General features: G+C 47.7%; 3 protein-coding genes across 3 annotated transcripts; 1 reads left to right on the forward strand and 2 right to left on the reverse strand.

Moving 5' to 3' along the window:
• Positions 1-340: 340 nt before the first annotated feature.
• Positions 341-1,606, reverse strand: EDB82DRAFT_50047 (uncharacterized protein). The gene is made up of 2 exons (XM_025730486.2): positions 1,342-1,606; positions 341-1,282 (listed from the first exon to the last, which is right to left on the reverse strand). Exons 1-2 carry the CDS (start codon positions 1,378-1,380, stop codon positions 680-682), a joined length of 642 nt encoding a protein of 213 aa, XP_025589607.1. The 5' UTR covers positions 1,381-1,606; the 3' UTR covers positions 341-679.
• A 3,662-nt stretch (positions 1,607-5,268) lies between these two features.
• Positions 5,269-7,433, forward strand: EDB82DRAFT_456778 (Glucanosyltransferase-domain-containing protein). The gene is made up of 2 exons (XM_025730484.2): positions 5,269-5,667; positions 5,717-7,433. Exons 1-2 carry the CDS (start codon positions 5,593-5,595, stop codon positions 7,256-7,258), a joined length of 1,617 nt encoding a protein of 538 aa, XP_025589605.1. The 5' UTR covers positions 5,269-5,592; the 3' UTR covers positions 7,259-7,433.
• Positions 7,434-10,715: 3,282 nt separating this feature from the next.
• Positions 10,716-13,043, reverse strand: EDB82DRAFT_421069 (uncharacterized protein; the record flags this gene model as incomplete). Its single annotated transcript, XM_025730482.1, has 2 exons — positions 10,716-12,470; positions 12,594-13,043. 2 exons carry the CDS (start codon positions 13,041-13,043, stop codon positions 10,716-10,718), a joined length of 2,205 nt encoding a protein of 734 aa, XP_025589603.1.
• Positions 13,044-13,102: the final 59 nt, after the last annotated feature.

Raw genomic sequence — 13,102 nt, forward strand, 5'->3', positions numbered from 1 at the left:
ATTGGCTATTGTCTTCAGGATTTTCACTGCCCGCCATTTTGTTATCGTGTAGGCAACCTTGAGAGACGGCGAGCCCGTATCATTGTATTGTATCTACACTTGTAGTTCTCTGGTTCATAATTAAATTCGGGCTCACCGGCTGAATGTTGAGACAGCGCGAGTCAACTTTGCCTCTCAGCATAAACTCGCAAACCAAAGTACTGTCACCTGAAGGTGATACTGCCGCGCGTTGCGCCTGGGATCCGACGGTAACTGTCGCTGACTCAATCCTTGTAGGCGAGATGTATCAGGCAGTTATACCCTTTCCAGCTTAACTCGTTACTTATCATGATGAATTGCCGGGCTGACACTTGTCTCATGCGATGCGAAGACATTGATCATTAATTATTTATCTGGAAGACCTGATACACGGCCATATACCGCTGATGATTACGAGCTGACGCTGGCCGGTCTTACTCCACCCTAGAAACTTGCATCGAACTGGGCTCTACATGGCACTATGGCGAATACAACATACTATTGAGAGCACATGATGATAGTGACTAGACTATAGTCTACGTCCAAAATCATAGGTCACTAGTATCACTCCAAGTCGCTCGTATCCTGTTTTGTTTCATGCAGTCATTTCATCATTGATACTAAAGTCGCTCTGCTACAGGTGTCATTGCATCCTCAGGAATTAAGAGGAAGTCTCGTTGTTGAGAGAATCGAAAGGGGTCTCGCTGGAGAGGGCACTCTGCCTGGGGCCAGCATCCCGTCCAACAGCATTCTGTCTCTCCTGGAACTGCTGCTCAGCAAGCCGGCTAGGGTCATTTTCGCTGCCTGGCTCAGACTCCAAAGCCAACTTGAGGCCATCCTTGGTCTTTGAGTCGTCAAATCCCTCGGTAGCGTTCTTGCCATGAGGTCCACTCGAGCTCCGGATGTACTGGTTCTCGACGTAGCTGGGAGCAGTGCCGCTGTTGGCAGAGCCGGACTGGCCAGACTTGGAATCGGCGTTGGAGCCAAGAGCGGAAGAGGTCTTGGTAGTACGGCCAGCGCTGGACTTGTCGGCGCTGGACTTGCCAGAGCTGGACTGGGTAGACTTGGAGCTAGGAGCCGAAGAGGTATCGGTGTTGTGGCCAACGCTAATGTTCTCAGACGCGGATGAGGGTTGGTTCTCACCGCGAATACCCTCGTTAGAAGCGAATTCGCCGCCCTCCTTGGTGGACTCGGCAGCAAGAGACTCCGAGGCGACCTTGCCGGCGCCCTCCTCCTTGACAGGAGCGTTCTCGCCAAGATCAACCTGGATTGTATAAGTATTCGTTGCAGGTTCGTGGTGTGGTGTTATTTGACGGAGCTTACCTTTTGGCCGTGAGTGGGATTCTGGTTCTTGGGAGCCATGATGTCTATTGTCTGGTATGGTAGGGAGAGAAGAGAATTGGTTCAATATTCGCAATTGAAGATGAAGTTGCAGAGTATGGTTGAATACAGATATCACTTGAGAAAGGGCCTTGAGCTCAATGATATATTGCTATTTGGCAGTTGCATGACATCATGGCGGCTGTCTCTCACTTGACGCCTTTAACCTCTAGCATGACGCCGGATTACATCATGGAGGTTCTAGCCACGAGGAATTGGTCATGAAAACAAGCAAGAGGGAAGGAACAAAGGGCTTTTTGAGTTTGGTTAGCCAAAGGTTTGGAAAGTTCGACAGAGTACAAAGACATCGAAATCTGAGCGGCGGGTGCCGGGTCGTGTAAGATGGGTGACAACTGCAAGATGTGTGTTGTAACATGACGGGATACTACAGCCAAGGGTAGCACCAAACCTTTGGCAAAGTAACAAATGTTGCCATGTCAAGTAATGGCTCTTCAGCCCTGCCGGCATCTCATTTCTGTGACAGCGGAATGACGGTGTTTACCCGCTTAAAAGCAGCTTGTCGGACGACCATTCATATGACAACACCAACACCAAACTTTATGCATTCAAGGCCAGGATCACGCTTCTATCCAGAAACCCATGATCTTCCGGAGCTTTTTCGCCTGTTTGTCTATTTACTGGCCACTTATGCGTGTCTGTGCAATGCTGGGCCGTGGAGAATGTGTCTTGGCGCATATCTCTCCAACTCTCCTCATTTTGCTCTCACTGTTTAGTTTTAGCAATTTGGACTAATAAAGGCTATCTTTCTAATAACACTAGACGATAGCTTCACCATGTAAATAAAGACTTTTCACGTTGAATGCGCCCAACGGGGGAAGATTTACTAATCAGAAAGTCTTGTGATATCGCGATATGGTCTACGTGCGTTCGCGTAAAAGTTCGCTACAAGGTGTAGTTTGTAACGAGATGTGATACTTTACGTGGGGCTTTTCAACATGTATGATAGCTCGCGTGCGTACGGAGTATCAGCTCCTATGGTAAGCTTGATAATCGCAGTCATTTGACAATTTGTTTATTCTCATAGTGGTCACTTGCTCCGAGTGTACAAAAGCTCTCGAGATATCCGAGGGGCTACATAAACTTGACGGCATGACCCGGCTACAACAGAAAGCTTTATGCCCTAGTATTATGGCAAATAGCGCGCATGGATATACGGCTGTTTCTTTGTCCGGGAGACATATCGTTGATATCAAGCGATCTGTATACTCGAGTGTCACTTGAGTGATAGGGAAGTAATCGGGGAATGCCATGTCGAAAACATCACGGCTTATGTGAATAATATGGATTATTGGTTTCAGTGCGAAAAAGTGATGGGTGTCCTCTAAGCGCGCCTTGTTATATACTGATTAGTTGTTCTCAGCTAGATAGTTGAGCGTCAAGTCAACGGTCGGGTCATAGAGGAGCGAGTCTACGAAGGAGTCCTGGTCCTGTCCACTAAATCGAGTCCGTTTAATATTCGATAGCTGTGATACTAGAACTCTTTTTTTATTTGTATCCGGATCTGCTAAGCATATACATTGCTGAACTGAGCACCTCGATACCTTTTTGCGCTTGTTGGCCTGCAACACAATAGGATGTTGGAACTACGACTTTGACGAGGATAAGAGACGAAATCAGCATAAGCTCATAGCAACTGGGACCCATCCTTATTTCACTTGTTTAATGTCTACCATGGCTTAGAAGTTGCCTCTCTTAATACTCTTTGGACGGTGTGATGATGCAAGCAGGGAGCGAATCTAGGATATTATCAGACCTGCCCATGTTATGAACGTACTCGCAATTTTTTTTTTTTTTTTTAACACGCCTGACAATAAAATAACAGGTGAGAGAATCGAGAGTAGGAAATCTTGCACTGCTATTCTAAAACAATTGGGTGATCTTGATCATTTCCACTGTTGTCAATAATTTTGTCTTTTACTCCGTGCCAACATTTAGTACATTATTTCTCTTCCGTTATTTGCTACACTAAAACAGGTTCTTGAGCAAACAGGCAACCACAAAGGCATTCTAAATCAACAAAATAAGATCTTCACAAGGCTCAGTTGCCAAGGCTGATATTTCGCGCGCCTGACGCAAGAATGAAGGAAATTCGGCCCCGAATGGCAGTTTCGCCACCCTATAGCCAACTGAGGCAGCGATTGTGCCGCATGATCGACCATCAGTGGAACCAATTCAGTAACGCTGGAGATTTCAACGCATGTCAGTGGTCAAAAGTGGAAGAACCATAAAATCTCGAGCAGCAAGTGATGAAAAGGTGAAGTGTAATTAGAGTCATTGTTTGGCATGCGGCCCAAAAGGCTAACAACAACCACCACAGCCTAGGACTAACTCAGGTTCGATGTTATTTAAATAGAGTAGTCCCTAGGCGCAGAGAAAGTTCCAAGCTTCAGAAACAAACACCACCGTCAAACAACTAAATTTTGAACTATTTAATTCGCATTAAAACGCATACTCCACATCTAATTAAAACCAACACGATGCCAACTGGAGAACTCGTTTACCACAACGGTCACTATCATCGTACTTCGGCAGACCGGCCGGAACAACGGCATAATCAAACGCGTCCTCAACATGGGATGTTGCAAAGAACTCACGATGTTTGGGGTCGCTTACTCTACGGCGTTGGTAATGTCTATTACAAGATTCGAGGGCAATGAACCACGAAAACGATGACGACGCATACACGAGCGAGGAATGGGATCGATGATCAAAAAGAAAATTACCCACTGTTTGCGTTACTGTCAACAAGATCAAGCTTTGACAAGTCGTCGACGAACCACTCTATATGATGATGATAGACAGAGCTCCAGCGCTTATCAAGGAGGAACAACAAAGAACAATCCAAAAATACGACAATCAAGCTCACGCCAGCTATGCACCGCCGTATCAGGAATCATGTTATGGACCCATCGACATGCAGAGAAGTCAATGCTCTGCTTTACTCTGGTTTCAGAGTCCGATGGAGCAAGGAACCAACCAGCACACACGAGTGAGAGATACAGTATCAGGGTTAGGAATGACATGCCTCAAGAGGCTTGAGATAAAGAGACAATCCGGGCCGAGGTGGTAGAGGGATCTGTGATCCTTGAGAGAGAATCAGCGTGACACTGGATATGAACATGCGTAAGCTTTTTTTGTTCAGGGATGAAGCTATTGACAATTCAATGTCATTGATTGAAATGAGGCTGCTTGCAATTCAATTAAGCCAAGAGGACAAGACATGTGCATTTAATATCATTGTATTGCAAAGTCCATGACTCTTGTTGCCAAGTGCAGTTCCAAAGATTGAGTTCCACCGGAAGCGTTTCAAGACAATTTCCCAAGATTGATTTGAGACGTCGTATACGTCTAGAAGGCGAAATAGAGCAAGTGAGACCCCTGGTGTTTTGGCAAAAGACGGATATCCGGTGGAGATTGTCCCCTTTTCTGTACAGTGCAGAGTCTTGTCTGAGCATGGGTTACTAACACCACATGCCCTAGGCGAGGCCAAGCTTTGGCTAGAGCGAGATAGAGCTACGGTGTGCATTGATACCAAGCACTATATCACCGTCAACAAGATGAGATCCCGCATTCACCATCCCTGATTGGATACGGATGGCGCCGGTCAAGACCCAAACAAGCTTCAATTTCTGGACTGCGCCTCACAATAGACATGGGATCTTTTGTCTGGTTGGCTCATTTCCCGCTTGTCGAGGAGATCTGCTCGTTCCTGTTCTTTGAGGGACCTGTGCCTTTACCGCTGCAAGCACAGTGTCGCTCATCCACTGCAACACAGCCGCTGCCAACCCCTTGCCATGACAATTAGCGGCTTGGGTTACTGAAGCTCAGGGGCCCCAGAGCCAGTGGCCCAAGTAGGGGCGATTAATCCCGGCCACCCATGCATTCCATTTTACTTTTCAAATGCTCCCACCCATCCCTCGACTCGAAATCATCTTTCCTCTTTCTTCCTACAACAACCTCTAATTCTTCATCGCCGTTTTTTTGTCTCTTTCGGTTCTCGTTACTTTGAGACCGATTTTTTTCTTAACTATTCCCGACACTCATTTATAAACTCTTGCTACTACGATCCGACCTTTGCGAAGGCAAAAAAGGGGTTTCAGCATTCCAACAATTGCTCTTGATTCTCGACATTCATTACACTCTTTTTACTAGCCGTTTGATACACAACACACAATGAAGTACTCTGCCGTTATTGTCGCTGCGGCGGCCGCGGCCGCCAGCGCCAAGCTCGAGCCCATCACCATGAAGGTTCGTTGCGCGCGCATTGTGATATGATGCACATGCTGACAGCTCCCAGGGTTCCAAGCTTTTCTACACCAACGGAACTCAGTTCTTCATGAAGGGTGTCGCTTACCAGCAGGACTCCGCCGCTGGAGGTGAGACCACCTCAAAGAAGTCCTACAGCGACCCTCTCGCCGACGAGAAGGCTTGCAAGCGTGATGTTCCTCTCCTCAAGGAGCTCGGTACCAACATCATCCGAACCTACGCCATTGATCCCGAGGCCGACCACACTGCTTGCATGAAACTCCTCGACGACGCCGGCATTTATGTTATTTCTGATCTTTCCGAGCCTTCTGTTTCAATCAACCGAGATGACCCCAAGTGGGACATTGAGCTGTACCAGCGATACATTGGCGTTGTCGACGAGCTCGCCAAGTACGACAACGTGGTCGGTTTCTTTGCCGGTAACGAGGTCTCCAACAACGTCTCCAACACTCAGGCTTCTGCCTTTGTCAAGGCTGCCGTCCGCGACACCAAGAAGCACATCAAGAGCAAGTACGACCGCTGGCTGGGTGTCGGTTACGCCTCCAACGACGATGTCGACATTCGTGAGGATATTGCCGACTACTTCAACTGTGGCAAGGACGACGAGCGCATCGACTACTGGGGTTACAACATTTACTCTTGGTGTGGCAAGAGCAGCATGAAGGACTCTGGTTACTCTACCCAGGCCGAGTTCTTCAAGGACTACTCTGTCCCCGTTTTCTTCGCTGAGTACGGCTGCAACGAGCCCGATGGTGCTGCCAACCGTATCTTTGACGAGACCACTGCTCTCTACGAGGAGAAGGAGATGACTGATGTCTTCAGCGGTGGTATCGTCTACATGTACCACCAGGAGGCCAACGACTACGGTCTTGTCAAGATCAGCAAGAACGGTGACGCTGTCAAGCAGAAGGATTTCGCTCAGCTCAAGAAGAAGGCTACCGCTGCTCAGCCCCAGGGTGTTGAGGAGGACGACTACAAGCCCACTGGAAAGACTCCCACCTGCCCCACCCAGTCCAAGACCTGGAGGGTTAACGCCCTTCTCCCCCCTACCCCCGACAAGTCCCTCTGTGACTGCATGGTCAAGAGTCGAAGCTGTGTTCCCGCCGACGACCTCAAGGCTAAGGACTTTAACGAGATCTTTGGTTACATCTGCGGCGAGAACAAGAAGATCTGCACTGCCATCAACGCCAACGCTACCGCCGGTATCTACGGTGCCTACAGCATGTGTGACAACGAGGCCAAGCTCGCCTACATCCTCGATGCCTACTACAAGGAGCAGAACAGCAACGCCAACGCCTGTGACTTTAAGGGCAAGGCCACCACCCAGAAGGCTCAGAACCAGGACTCTTGCAAGGCTAAGCTCGAGTCTGCTGACAAGATCAACGAGGAGGTTGCTACTGCTACTGCTGCTGCTGGCGCCGCTTCCACCGGCGAGTCTGAGAGCGAGGACGACGATGAGTCCTTCGGTCTCCAGGCCGCTACCATCGCCCGCGTCTTCTCTCTCGGCGACTACGCTGTCGGCGCCTACATGGCTGTCGCCGGTGTTGTCGGTGCCGGTATGGTCCTTCTGTAAGTGATTTTTGGATGGATCATGGTATGACTCGTATCTTCTTAGCGGTGGCCTTTTTGGAATGTGCGTTATTCCCACATTGTGTCCTTTTTTCTTGTGTATCTAGCATCGCTTTCATGGCTTGTAATTAGAACGATTATAGATGTCTAATACCATCTTGCGCGATTGATATGCCAATGTTGTGTGAAAGTCTTAATTGTGACGAATTAAAAATTGCTTGTAGTTTACTCCGGAATGCAGGCTATGGGCGTCAGAAGACAACCGCATGATGGCTCTGACCGGTGCTTTTCACTAGTAACAGACACGTTTTAGCGATTACTATCATATTCTTTTGTTGCTGTGAACTGATGACTGGGGTGCCAATTTCAAGCACTCCTTGCGTAAATACATTCATTAGCAAATGCTGGCCTGAGCGTTAATCTTTGGAAAGGGGTTATGTTGGAGTAGGCAACCTACGAGCTGCACTTGAAAGATCGTTATCAGGACGATATCTACATAATATGGCAATAGGCAAGAGGGGACATGGAAAGCGCAAAAAAAATAAAAATTGGTAGCTTCTCTTTGATTGAGCGTGTCATCGTTAGGACAGGGGCCATGCTAATATATATTCGGTCAGTATCGTGATATCAGGATGATCCTATTTCAACTTGTAGACCCTTCTGATCACCGATCTTCTAGGCAATAGTAACGTTTGTTATCTGGGTTTTGTGTTGAGTTTCTGTGTCTGCTGTCACTACAGCAGCACGGCACTCCCCAACTGCATACCCTGGATTTTGCTGGAGTGTGATAGAATAGTTAGCGCTCAGCCTCAAGATATAGGGATGGAAGGCTTAAGAGTCCGGCTTAAGGTACATATTGAACTACTGATTTTGTTGCATACTTCCAATGGTGGTTTTTCTAATCCGAGTCAGATAGAGGAACTGGTGACAGCCTACTTTGAGTATGGTTCCAATAGAGGTTTGCGCATCAGCCCCACCACCCTTTACAAATGGCACACAATTTTGTAAAATAACGCTTTCTTTGACTATTTGAGAGAGTAATTTTGCACTTGTAAAAAATCCGAATTCCGTCAGTTGCTGTGGTTGTGGTATCTTGTGGGTTGGGATTCTTCAGCTTGTGTGCCAGGCCTGGTATGGAGGCATGGCTTCACAAGGCATGTTGTGTGTATTTGGCACTGGCACGTGAGTTTTGGTTCAAAGAAAGGTAAATAAAAGTGTCAGCGATTGCAGGAGACGTGGTGGTGCTTGCGTAGTCGTGGGTGGTATATAAGTCTTTCTACATTCTCACTCTTTCGTCAGCGGGCAACCGCTGACATTTGGTCTATTGGTAAGTTTGGTCCAGCGGTCTATGGAATGTAACGACATTTACTAACAATGCGCAGAAACGATACAGAGAAGGTTAGTTCGAACGACACTAATAACCCGATCACAATACTGACCGAATATAGATTAGCATGGCCCCTGCACTAAGGATGACACGCTCAATCAAAGAGAAGCTACCAATTTTTTTGCCTTTTTTTTATTTATTATATAAAAATATCACGGCTTCTGTTCTGTTTTGCTCTGACGCGATACAAGGTTTCGTGGTGGTTTGTTTTGATACCCCGGTCGAAGCAAGGTTATGGTCCCCACATATAATCTCTGCCCCATCTCGTGCACGTGCCCGTGCCTGGGCCGGGCACCGTTGGGATATACCCCAAATAACCACGTTCCACTTAAGCATGCGTCTACATATAACCAGCTGTGTTGCTTGAACTTAAGACCAATAGACCAAATGCCAGCGGTTGCGGCGAAAGATAGAGCAATCATGGTATCTGGAAAAATACCATTACACTCTGGGCCCTTATAAGTTTGGACTGCCTCCTCGTAAGCGTCTTGACTTTTATATATCTTCAACTGTCTAGATTCTGTCAATAGCTGCACTTGTTGATGGTCTTGTTTCTTAAATGCTAAGAAATACTGATTGCTAGCGCTTGATGTGGTAACTTGAGCGCATAAGCAAAATGAGCACTCTCATAAATTCTTAAAAAAACACCCATACATGAGCTTGCGTGACACAGGAATGGATGGCGAAGCCCGGGCATCAATCTATCAACCAAGCATCCAATGGTCGGGGTCTGACAAACGTAGCGCTGCAAGTCACGCAACCCATTTGAAGTAGAACAATCATCGCTGCGTACTGGAAGAAAGACATTGGTATTACAAGTATAATTTGGCTGCTTATCATTCCCTCTATTGCCATGCGTCCTGAAGGACAGTGATCGTAGCTTGACCCATTCCATCACCAGCTCTCTTGTGATTGAAGACTACAGAGGCCGTAATGCAATGTGTTTTATGTCTGTCTAAAGTCGTTTTTGTTTCGGAGTAACTCGACTCTCTCCTTCCACAAAAGCTATCCTACAGTGTCTTAATTCATGGTTTGTTATTTGGCATCATGGACAATCATAATGATTGTGGTGGAAAGGTTAATTGCTCCCCCGACTAAGGCAGTACTGATCTACTTGTGCCTTGACCAAGAGCAAGCTTGTTCTGGCGTTCGATACAGCTTGTCAGTAATTTACTGTTTCCTTGACTTGCCAGAAACACACAATACGCTCGCCTCCTCTTCATCAGAACTACTGGCCACCAGGGGCTCATGGTGGTCGATATGGGAGCATTTGGCTTGACCTTAGACATTAAGTCTAAACGCAATGATAACAACTTCATTCGATATCCCGTCGTCAAGGTGCATCATCGTGCGCGCAGTGGTTCGAGCCGTTCCTTGTATCGCATTCCGGACAAAGCACATGTCGCCATCATCTCACATCAACATCGGAGCCATACATACTGAGACCCTGAAAGTCGTGAGAGAAACAGTAGTCGTTAAACAAACTCTCGCATTCCAGACAAGCATCGCAGCCACCACTACCATCCTTTCTTCAAACGTTCCTGGCGGCAGTGACAACTGCCCAGAGTCGGGGGTTTCTCACGACTCACACTGTGATCATACATATTCTCGAGCCACAAGACAACAATGAGAATCAACGATTTCACTTACACGCTTCCAGAGGGTAAGTCTCCGTTCATCTCTGCATCGCTCGTCCTCACAAAGCATTCAATGAAAGTGTACTTCTACATTATGTAGTATGACGAAAGAATCAAGGCCGCGGGCCTGTGTATCGGGAGAATGACAAATCTCAAGAACCGACTGCACTTCCTGTCTACCTACTATGCCTCCTACCTTTCTATTCGAATCTCCCCAACTACCCCTATTCACCTCCATCTGCGTCCCTACATACCTACCTATCAACCCCCCCACCACACATCTTGCAATCGCTGACATTTTTCTTTACCTTTCATTAGATTAAAATCACGTAATCAAGTGTAACACGAAATAAATAAATAACTCTATCAACATCTGGTATCATAAACGCCTCTATATACGTGCCTGCAATATGGTATCATGTATAAATCATTATCCATCACTTCTTCAACATGCCAGGACCCTTGATGGTGCTTGCTCGGCTTCGAACTCTAGAGTCATACTTGAGAGTCTTATCGCCAATCATTCCATTCTTTCCCGTGGTAGAGCCTGGAACACAAGGCTCTTCATTCCATGCTACACCTCTAGCACGTCTCCAAACGGCAGTAGGAGAAGCCGACATCAGCTGCGTATAAAACAGGCGGCAGTTGGCTGCTTCATATCGAAACTGCACTGGGTATCCTTTGAGATTATCCTCAGTGTAGCCGTTGAGCGAGTTGACTCTACCAGCGTTGGGAAGGGGTAGAAGAGGTGGGTTAGACAAGCTGGGGAGTGAGGCAGACGCGTCGTTGAGGATGGAGAGTGCTTCCTTATCAGCGCTTGCGCCAGCTTGAACTTGAGCCACTGCGCTGACAATATCCTGGTTAAAGTTGAGCAAAGTCCCCTTGACACCACCCATGGCTTGCATAGCTTGATTGAGAGGGCGACCGCCAAGAGCAAGCGTACGAATGCCATAGTTGCGTGTGAGAAGACCAGTCAGGATACCACAGGCTGATGCGCAAATGCCGTCAGTGACAATGAGTATATTCTCAGGCTTCCAAGGGGCTTTCTCCACAACAGGCTTCATCTCAGGGTCGAAACCGTTGATGTAGGCAGGGATACTAGGCTCCCAAGGGACAGTCTTGTCGGTCTGGAAAGCCACAGTTACGTTCTCCCCTTTGACTGTGTACGGACCGAAAAAGTCCTTGCCGGTTTCGATGGCCTTGCCGTCGACGCCCACAGGGTAGTACTCTGATCTTGTGATGAAAGATGCGACGAGATTGTCATAGTCGGCCTCGGAGGCTGCCTCGAGAGCTGCGTTGGCGCGATATCGGTCCCAGCCGGTAAACTTGCCATCTGGAAACAACAGACGATAGATCAAGTGTGCCAAGATGACTGATCCACCACCGTTGGCAGACATGTCGATGATAAGTTTATCACGGCCAGCTGCTTTAGCCTTGCGAATGAATTCAAGTACAACAGCCTGTCCCTCGAGGATGAATGTTTCCAGGCTGAAGCCAGCAGGGGGGTTGGCAAGGTCAAGTCCAATAGGGACGAAGCTCAAGATAGAGAGAACAGCAGTATCTTCATAACCCTTACCATCGAGGAAGTATGCGGCTACCGAATTGGCTGAATGTTTAGCAATGGGAATGGGGTACCCAGGGATGGACTTGGATGACTCTTGGGTTGAGCGGCGTTCATTGGTAGGTTCCTCAGATGTCGTATTGGCGGGCATGATTTCGATGTACTGATGGAAGTCCTCGCCAGACTCAATTCCAGAGAAATCGATTGAAGGCAGGATGATAATCTCGTTTTGAACAACCTTCTTGGTGCCGTTGTGGAATTCAATGGTATATGTATCAGGGATCTCATACTGAGTGATGATCGTGCTTGCGGATGAGCCAGCAGCTTTGCGGGGAGCGGATGAGAATAGCGCATTATACTGAGCATCAGGATCTTGGGCGCCGGCTGTAAGACGAGAGGCATCCTCCTCGAGCCACTCTACAATCGGGGTGCCATCGATACTCTTGACAGCTGAAGGGGTGTAGTCAAGAAGACCGTGGTTGCCACGGTCTGAATCAATACGGGAGAAGATGTAGGGCAGGCGGATACCGTTGGAAGAGACGGATTCAAAGTTGATGCCTCGTCGGACGTACATGAAGGCGTTGAGAAGGGCCGGGGGGTAGTCGAAATGGCCATCATAGGCAGCGGCAAACTATAAGGTTAGTATGGATCATGTCAAGGTGGAGGAGTGGGTGACAGAAATGTTGGCGAGACCTAATGGTTTTGTCTTCTATGCCTCTAGCAACTTCTCTTATACCCTGGGGAGGTTACTTACAATACTCCGTAGATCAGTCATGACTTCATATTGTGTCTTGTACTTGTTGTTCTCCAGCTTGCTGCGAATGGTATCAAATCCACCCAAGACATCGACACCAGGGAACAAATATTCTTCTGGGGGATCAGCAAGAATCTCGAGTGTACTCTGGAACTCGATGAGAGGCTCAAGGTAATCTAGTAGCTCAAGGTCTCGCTTCTTGTCTAGGGGAACAGACTTGAGGCAAGCAATGCCAACTGATGGAGGAATAGCCAGAATGACAGGATTTCCCTTTTCAGGATTCGACTCCTCGTAAGTCTGGCTTATAAGTTTGCAAGGGTTTTTCGTATCTGAGAGGTCGCGGTATGTGATGAAAGAGGGCTGATGCCTCGCCTGGTGCATGATCTGTCTGGGCTCCAGGGCAGCAAAGCTGACCCCGGCAAGGGCCAATAGAGAGGTGGAAATGATCATGATGAGTACAGAAATGAAGAACGATAGGGCTGATAGAAGTGCTCTTTCGGGCGTCTACC

This window comes from Fusarium venenatum, assembly GCF_020744135.1.
Source record: "Fusarium venenatum strain MPI-CAGE-CH-0201 chromosome Unknown EDB82scaffold_1, whole genome shotgun sequence".
NCBI lineage: Eukaryota > Fungi > Ascomycota > Sordariomycetes > Hypocreales > Nectriaceae > Fusarium > Fusarium venenatum.

Excerpts from the sequence above, each read along its gene's own strand:
- EDB82DRAFT_456778 (XM_025730484.2), top strand. The coding sequence starts at position 5,593 with ATGAAGTACTCTGCCGTTATTGTCGCTGCGGCGGCCGCGGCCGCCAGC. Across the intron at positions 5,668-5,716 it reads TCGAGCCCATCACCATGAAG|GGTTCCAAGCTTTTCTACAC; the intron begins GTTCGTTGCGCG and ends GACAGCTCCCAG.
- EDB82DRAFT_50047 (XM_025730486.2), bottom strand. The coding sequence starts at position 1,380 with ATGGCTCCCAAGAACCAGAATCCCACTCACGGCCAAAAG. Across the intron at positions 1,283-1,341 it reads ATCCCACTCACGGCCAAAAG|GTTGATCTTGGCGAGAACGC; the intron begins GTAAGCTCCGTC and ends TATACAATCCAG.